The sequence below is a fragment of the Miscanthus floridulus genome, unplaced genomic scaffold (genome assembly GCF_019320115.1).
Source record: "Miscanthus floridulus cultivar M001 unplaced genomic scaffold, ASM1932011v1 fs_190_2_3, whole genome shotgun sequence".
Taxonomy (NCBI): Eukaryota; Viridiplantae; Streptophyta; class Magnoliopsida; order Poales; family Poaceae; genus Miscanthus; species Miscanthus floridulus.
The window spans coordinates 31329-40672 of NW_027096358.1; the positions used below are offsets into that span (position 1 = coordinate 31329).

Below are 9344 nucleotides of genomic sequence, written 5' to 3' on the forward strand. Positions count from 1 at the left end.
AGTTATTAAATATTTGGAATAATATAATATTAACTTTTATTTATTTTGATAAGATGGAATGGTATAATTGCTCAACACTTACAAATTTCACTACTCCATTTCATCCTCTTCTTGAGCACATAGTGAATAGAAGAAAACAACCCCTTTAGGCCTTATTCATTTCATCCCCAAACCAAGGGGCTTCGAGGGGATGAAACGAACAACGCCTTGGTTATGTTTACCTATGCATTAGACAAAAGCAATCCCCTCTGTTTCAATTTTCTATGCCCTGTTTGCAGCTTGAAGTTGTTGTTTCGATTTCATCTCACTAGCTTTAGCAGAGACACAAAACATCTCTAATATTAGAGGTAAGAAGTTAAGCTTGCAAGGATTTAAGAAGAAATCATGGGTGCCAAATAGCATGTTTTGCCCGCATGTGTCATGCAATTGAAGGTAACTAGGCCTACCAGAGCCCCTTACACAATTTCCACTAGCTACTCTCTAACATACTTGGGACAATAAGGCGAGCGACAATCAACACAACAACTTCATATATGGTTCAAAGGCCTTTTATTACATGACGAGACTTTGTAATGCATGTATGCTCACTATTGCAAAAATAGTCTTGAATAAATCTACTGGTTGAAATTACTATAGTAAACTCTAGCTAGGTGTTAATGCATTATGAGCATATGTTGATTTGAAGAGATGAAGTATATAATTGTCCAATACTTCACATTTTTCACTATTCTATTGTATGTTCCTCTTGATATGAGCACATATTCGACAGAAGCAACCGCCCCTTCAGTTATGTGTATCTATGCGGTCGACAAAAGTAAGCCTTTCAGTTTCAATTTTATGTGCAGTGTTTCCGGTCTGATTTTTGTGATGTTTCCATTTCATCTCACTTGCTTTAGGAGAGATATTGAAAGTCTCTGAGCTTGAACAACAAAAGAAAAGAAAAAAAAAGCCAAGCAGCAGAGCATGGAAGAAGAAATCGTGGGTCCGAACAGCTAAGCTCGCCCAGGTGTCGCGCAATCGATCTGCAGCCTTGCCAGATAACCAGCCGGATCCCCTTACACAATCTCTCCACTAGCTACTAGTGTCTGGCATGCATGGGACAAGTGACAGACAATCAACAGCAGCACCATCATCACCATGCATACTTATCTTTCTCATAGTCATCAACCAAACATGTCCATGTCATCCTTCCACCACCACCCCCCTCCATCTCCAGCTTATAAATACTCCGTGACCCCTGCTCACAATCTCCACTCTAGCTAATATCACACAGTAGCTCCCGATCAGGTCGACTGAGCCATCAGCAGGGAGTTTGTGTGTCCAGCCATGGCTGCCCATGTGGACCCGCTGGTGGTGGGGAGGGTGATCGGCGACGTGGTGGACCTGTTCGTGCCGACGGTGGCTATGTCGGTGCGCTTCGGCACCAAGGACCTCACCAACGGCTGCGAGATCAAGCCATCCATCGCCGCCGCCTCTCCCGCCGTCCAGATCGCCGGCAAGGCCAACGACCTCTTCACCCTGGTCAGTCCTGACGGTGCTCTTATTTATTTTAGCATGCAGCTGGTTGGTAATGATAAACTAAACATTTACGAGGCGTGGTACTAATTCCGATCCGCGCGCACTGCGCGTGTGTTTATCTGTACGTGTGATCAGGTCATGACTGACCCAGATGCTCCGAGCCCCAGCGAGCCAACGATGAGGGAGTTGATCCACTGGTAACCTCTTGCTTCCTTGTCATGGTACTGCATTCTACTTTCTGTTGCTAATTTTTCCGTCTACTTTTGGGGATCGACCTCCTGCGTGCAAATTAAAGGCTGGTGGTTAACATACCAGGTGGAGCAGATCCTTGTCAAGGTAAACAACATATGCACGAAAACGACTGCTGGCATGCTTACAGCTTACTTGTGTGTGTACATCTATGTGTTACGTCAGTTGCTTTTGCTTAATCTTTGATTGATTCAAAGTAGTACAAGCATTAGAAGTCGATTGGGCTGTTGTCTAGAGAAAGCCGCAGCAACATTTTGCGGCGATCCATCGAATGTACTCCTACATAGCTGCAGGCCGGTCGACAGTAGTAGGTGCGAGCTGGCGGCGGAAACCTGTCCAGCCCCGGAAGCACAGGTCGTGGCGGCGGCGGGGGCCGGGACCCCCCGTCGGCGCACACGTTACCTGCTGGCCTCCTCTCCACTCCACTGTGCACGATGCCGCCCACGACGCGTGTCGACCGCGGCTCCGCACCTCGTCATCCTCAGCAGCCTTGCACAACAGGCCACCAGTCGGTGTAACACACGCATGCTCAGTTGCTCACCTCACCCTGGCTATCTAGCGTCCTTTTGGCCGGTACCTGTTCATCATCTCATTATATTAGACTGACAAATCAGCTGACCATCTCGTCGGAGCTCACTTAATTCTGTGCTTCATGCATGTCAGTGATCACTTGGCGTCAGTAGTCATGCTTTAGTACTCGATAGTAGATTTTTTTTCCCTTCTTGTGAGTATTTTTTTTATTAATTTCGTCATCCCTTTTAATGAATTACGATGTATTGGCGATGGAGCTTATTATGACACTTCCTTTTAGAATCAATAGCGAACGTGGAATTCACGATTTTGTTTATTCTCTGAATTATTGTCAAAAGATCGAGTGCGTGAAGCTGCCTTGGTTTTCCCTAAAACAAAAAGAATAAAAAAAAAGAAGCTGTCTTGATGGCGTTATTTTCGTAAAGTTCCATGTTTCCCTGATCGGTAGCTCCACCAGTCTACACGTGTCCGCAGCACGCACTCTTGTTTATTTGGTCGTTGCTGACGCGTTCTTCCGCATTATCTTCAGGTGAGACGGTGGTGCCGTACCTGGGCCCGTGCCCGCCGGCGGGCATCCACCGCTACGTGCTGGTGGTGTACCAGCAGAAGGCCCGCTTCATGGCTCCGCCGGCGCTGGCGCCCGGGGCGGAGGTGGAGGCGTCGCGCGCACGGTTCAGGAACCGCGCCTTCGCCGACCGCCATGACCTAGGCCTCCCAGTCGCCGCCATGTACTTCAACGCGCAGAAGGAGCCTACCAACCGCCCCCGCTACTACTGAGGCTTAGGCCACCCCGCTGGAGAAGAAGACAAGCAGCCTGTTTGGGAGGCCGTAAACGATCGTGGATTATTTACTGCTAGCTGGTTTGGTGTGAGAGAAAAACACTATTCCCAGCTGGAAATTTACAATCGTTTATGAGCAAGCGAACATGCTGAAGTTTCCTAGTCGTTGTTGTCACCTAGTAGTACCTTTAATTAAGCCGAACCCGTGCGTGTGCGTGTGCGTGTGATTGGAACTTGTCGCTCTTTATTCAATATACACCCGCTCAACCAGTACTACAGATATTATTTGTAGGGATGGCTTAAAACTATTTATAGGAGCGGTTTGGTCAGTCGCTCCTATTAAATCGTCTCTACAAATCATATATTTATAGAAGCGGTTTCTAGACCGTTTTTACAAATCGATTTGTAGGGGCGGCTGTAGTACCAGCCGCCCCTATAATACGTGTTTGTATGGGCGGTTCAGTCTAGAACCGTCCCTACAGTACGTTTTCCCGCAAAAAAAATTAAATTTATAATTCAAATTTGATCAGAACCGTCATGTTTGTTTCCGCGTATTCCAGCGTTCGCGTTGCGAGTCAGCGATCAACGTTCCGAACCGTGTTCGCTCAACGTCCCACTGAACGTCCCACGACCAACGTTCCGAACCACGTTCGCTCAAGAGTATTATATAAACTACAAGTACAAGAGTATTATATAAACTACAATTACAAATCCAATTCACAAAAATATATACAATCAATCATTAAATAGACATAATTCACAAGGTAAAACCAATGTTAAATTCCATACACATTGTTATCAATGTCCTAGAGCTAGCATTTCGGTCTCACGAAGGTGTTGGTACTAAGGATTTCTACCTAAGTCAGACTCTCGATTGTAGGTGCCTTTGACGTGTACAATCCGGTCCAATATGAAGTTGCAAAGGTCGCCGACGAGCTCTAAGAGTTGGTCATCCTTGTATGAGTCTCTTTTCATTTCTTTCTCTTCTTTTTACTATAAGCTAACAAGTTTTGGTTTAGTATTTTATACCATATATAAAGTTTTTATACTATAGGTGAAGAGGTTCAAACTTACCCTTAAGGGGTGTCTCCTGTAGGCACCGGTGTTACTCATCATAGAACATACATAGTATCCACAATGTACACTCCCAGACTTATGCTTGGGGCACTATGTGTTTTGCATATAGAAATGTTAAGTAATGCTTTTAACAGCCATGTAATGGAGTACTGAAGAAGTAAGTTACACTTACCGCACATAGTGTTTTTATAGCCAGCTTTTCCTTCCTTACTAGATCATGCCTTCCGTGACGTTTAGTGACATAGAACCTAAATGCTCTGTTTGAATTATTTTAGCAAATACAACATGTTAGTATCCAAAAGTGAACGTTACAAGTATGTATACAAACATATAAGCTAATGAGGATTGTCAATATGTATACGTCTTGAGAATCGATATGAAGTCTTTGTATGTCACTGGGTCCCTATCTATTGAATCAAAGACCCATGCCATGCTCCTCTCGACATCAACGTCTATATAAATCCAGTTGTTGCTGCATGGATTTAATCATAGAACTAGATAAGCTCCTTTGCATTGAATAAAATATATCGAACAAAGCTTTAAGTATAGAGTTGAATTTACTCAAAGTTGTATAGTAGCCATATAGTAGAGTGCTGTTGGAGAATTTTAAAAGTCAGGGCAATGTATGCCAAAACCTTAAGGGACTCTTCCCTTAGTTTCGCCGTACAGATGTACTCTTTCTCCCGAATGGTCTTTCCAGCAGCTAGCTCTTTGTCATCCACTTTCCACTATTTAGGGTAATTAAAATTTATCTATGCTATAGCTTGAGGGTCTATATACCCGGCTTTCACACTTGACATTTGTTTTATAATGTGCACTTGCATTTTACAAATCACGGCGTGGGTTAGTTACAACAAAATTCAAAGATTACATTCATATCATATCGGGAGGACAAGGACTTACAGGCACCACGTGCGAATTAGATTAATCTCTATTGCTCCGAGGTGAAAGCATGTCTGCATGTCATTGAAGTCAAAGACAATTTTTCTGGATGGGCTTCCAAATGTGCCGGTGGGGAAGCATGCTTGTACGAGGTCAATGCTCATTGGGAGAACATGCAAGTACCAATCATGGAACCTTCTTATTCCAAGTGGTAGGCGCTGGATGTCCCGGTTTGGTAGAAAGGGCTTGCGTCTTTCATATGTTTTCAGACAATCCTTTGACCATTTGATGACATCAACATTTGTATATTGCTTTGCTATTTGGTGGAGTTTGCTAGTGACGGCCTCCTCAGAAGCCCACGATGGAACTTTTTTAACTTGGTTCTCAGGCTTGAACTGGTCATGGGAATACCACTTGGACACCGATGAGACGTCTTTCATCGGAACATAAATTGGTCTTATGGTGATTAGATGCTTCTTTCGAAGTTCCCATTCAGGCACGTCCTCATCTTCTTGTGCATCACCTTCTTTAAGAGGCACTTGTTGTTCATGTATCGGCTGTGCTTATTGAGAAGACCGTGGCATCTCATCATGCACTTGCTCGGTATGAGCTGGAGAAGGTTGTGGCTTATCAGGCACATGCTCGCTAGGAGGCGGGGGAAGAATGTGGCATCTCAGGAATGTGGTGGTCATGAGACGGTGAAAATATGTCCCCGACCTCAACAACTCGCTCCAAATTTGGGAGAGGGGGATGCGGCAAAGAAACAATCAATATAATATTCTGTTTGTGCTAGAGGATGAACTGCCCTATTACGTCTCCGAGTAATACCAGCTCCTCGGGAGTTGCATAGTCTATCCTCCACTGCATGAACTCGGGCTTCACGGTATGCACCTCGACCCTAGTGTAGTCCGGTGGTATCTTATTATTGTGGTGTAAGCCACCAGGAGGATGTGCCACACCCGTTGCCACCTCCATCACAATGTTCTGCCGACCACTGAGAAACACCAAGGTGCAACTAGTTGGTTCCCATATGCGATCGATGGGGGTTGTGGCTGTAGTGGAACCCTAACTGCTAGGAACTTTTAGAGGGCTGCCAACTAATGCCAGTTCTCCCAATGGAGTCATTAATATCCGTGGCTCCATAGACAGTCCTTGCTCCTCCAGCGCCTTCGCAACTAGAGCCTTCACTTGGAGCTCAAGATTAGTCTCCCGGTCTCTGCCATATTTCTTGTACATATGTCTGTCCTCTTCGAATCCTTGCTTCCAGGTCATCCTTTTTCCTAGCCCCCTAGTGCGGCCTGTGTGCTCCTTGTTTCTCAAGCCAAGGTTAAGCTCGTCCCTCTCTCTGGAAGGATTGAATGAGCCTTTCTCCTTGTCTTCAGCATATTTCAGTATCCTTGATACTGCCTCTTGGGTCTCCAGCTTATCAAACTTAAGATTACTGCCGGATGATTCTATACTCCTCGCATATATCCAATTCCTTGAGCGTACCTTCAAATTCATCACATCAATATTCCCAGCAGCTGTGGCCTCTTCATCCATCTTCCTAAACTGCTCTTCCTTGGCATAGTAGCCACCGGGGCCTAGATGGTGCTGGTGTTTGTTCCTCTTTGCCAGCTCGGTGTTATGGGCACTGAGCTCCAATGCCTCCGGTGAAGTCTTCTGAGCCACAAGTTTCTCCCATTGACTAGGAGTTATGTTGCCAAACTCGTTGAAGGGAGTTAACCCCTTTTGGATATACTTCTTGTTGAGCTCCGACCTCCAGCGTCGGAATGACTCTCCCATCATCTTGAAAGCAATTTTTACCAATTCGTGCTTACCCTTCGGAAATCTAAAATTGAGCTTCAGCTACCTATCCCATAGTTCATCCTTTTTCTTCTCTGGTACCTCTTTCCAGTTAGGGATTGCTGGGTTCAATTTATCTCGAACTAGGGCCCCGATCGCATTACGGAATTGTCCTCTTAATTCCTTTGGCTCAAGGATCTCCCCTACTGGCTCGACCTCCGTTATCACATAGCATGCCTTATCTAGATATTGATTTGCTTTTCTATCCCCTCGTTTCCTCTTCGGCTTGGTAGTCATGGTTGTGTCTTGAGGTTGTGGAGCAGAGGCCTCAATGTCCGCCTCTATGGCTATTGCCTCTGCTCTCCTTTCCTCTACTCTGTCTTGTCCAACGAGATGTCACGAACGTCGACGTCGTCTTTTCTAAGTTTTAGGAGGGACCTGTATATACGATAGGTCAAAGTGTTAGCAGAGGTAACATAGCCAAAGCTTTAGTAAAATTTACAAGCTGAGGCTTTTTAGGAGCTACCTAGTGCTAGATTTAGCAAGTGTGCATCACACCTAACTCACTAGACTCACCTAGATCAAGCTACTCATCCATACCCCACTTAATAGTACAACCAAGGGAAAAACAAAGTCCTAAACCACTCTAAGTGTCTCCTCAACTCCAATTGACACTTAGAACTAGTCCATCCTTAACCTTGTCGTCCATCCTTTGAAAACCGAAATGATTTCCATCGTAGGGGCATGACCACCATGATTGCCCAATCGATCTCCATTACCATGACCTAACTTAATTGCCTCTACAAAACATACATTAGTCATAGTAACCATGTATTGTCATTAATCACCAAAACCCAACTAAGGGTCTAGATGCTTTCAATCTCTCCCATTTTGGTAATTGATGACAATACCACCTCGAGTATGTGAAAGAGATGAGGTTTTTAACATGCTTGATTCATATAAGCTTTTGACAATAAGAACAAAAGTGTTAGGCAAGCTTATATGACCCAAGCCAACATGATGTACTCAAAAGATATGAAATAAGCAAGAGTACAAGTACTAAAGCTCATTTGCATCGGAGTAAAACGCAGAAGCAAAGCAAATGAGCATAACACAAGTGATATGACATATAAATAATTCAAAGTAGAGAGCACACATGTCACATATCACATAAATATCACGATCACATTAATATCACGATTATGATTACACTTAGTAGTTCAATGCATAATAATAAACATGAGTGCAAAATGTATCACACATAAAACTCCAAATGTAATAGATAAGCTAATAGATAGACTCCCCCTAAAAGTAGCGCTCCCCCTAAGACTAACATACTCGATCCCTCTCCCCCTTTAGCATCAAACACCAAAACCTAAGGGTCGGTCGGCGGGGCTGCAGCAGACGAGTCAGACGCTGAGGTGCGAGGAGCGAGCTGGAACCATGTGCCATCATCATCTGATCCTGAGCTCTGAGCAGTCTGACCCTCTATAGCTGGAAGCAATGCTGAAGTGGTCTAGGTCGGATCAGGGATATGTGCGGCCTGAGACTCTATAGGTATGACTATAGCAGGCGGCTTTGATGATGCAACTGAAGAAGGGAGCATCTCTGTAGTCCCGGTAATAGGTGCAACTATGGAAGGACCTAGGACATGTAGCTCTGGTGGAGTCGGCTACCCTGTCAACTCACTAAATGAAGCACCAAGGCTTCTGGAAACTGGGGTGAGCACTAACGAACTCTGAGGTAGAGTAAAGCCCGTATGAAGAGGAGTGAACTGCAGGGCTGGCACTGGCGAAGCAAACCACTGGGACACCTGCTCTGTAGGTGAAGGAAACTGTGGCGCTAGCTATCCTTGACTTTGAAGCCCACTGGGTTGTATAACTAGAGTCATAGAAGTGGTGGCAGGCTGACCAAGCTAGGGTGAAGGCTGTGGCGGTGGAGCCCCAATAGCTATCACTACATGCTGCATAAACCCAAGTAGCTGCTACTACATGAGAAGCTGCTGCTGATGCATGGCCTGCTGCTGCTGCTAGATCGCCTGCTGCTACTGCTGGAACTCATCCTGCCGAGTCTGAAACTATGCAAATGTAGCAGCGGTCTCCTGAGCCTAGCGAGCCTGATCCTGCCTCATTCGCTCAAGTATGGCAAGTAGAGCAGGGTCTGTCTACGGTGTAGGTGGAGCTAAACTGGAGCTGCTGGCCTCATGGTCATGTCGTCGTGGAGGCATCTGAGGGATATCACGGTAGTCATCATCTAAGCTGTCACTAGGGTCGCTCTCGACCATCCTCTCCTGCTGAGCATCTAATTGCTCCTCCTCTGTAGCTGCTATGCCCCTAATGGTCTCATCCTACTGGGCTATAGTCTCTAGCACCTCTGGACAATGGCGCGGCTAGCTGGGTGTCCTCACTACACTATGGCAGATCATCTAAGTCATGGTGTATGCAAGGAACTCTGTAGTAGCACCACTATACTCTGCCAACATCTCAGGTGGCCTCATAGTAACTGCCCTATGGATCAAGAATG

General features: G+C 45.4%; 1 protein-coding gene across 1 annotated transcript; it reads left to right on the forward strand.

Moving 5' to 3' along the window:
- Positions 1-1279: 1279 nt before the first annotated feature.
- Positions 1280-3287, forward strand: LOC136530748 (protein MOTHER of FT and TFL1 homolog 1-like). The gene is made up of 4 exons (XM_066523470.1): positions 1280-1521; positions 1654-1715; positions 1814-1854; positions 2828-3287. Exons 1-4 carry the CDS (start codon positions 1327-1329, stop codon positions 3073-3075), a joined length of 546 nt encoding a protein of 181 aa, XP_066379567.1. The 5' UTR covers positions 1280-1326; the 3' UTR covers positions 3076-3287.
- Positions 3288-9344: the final 6057 nt, after the last annotated feature.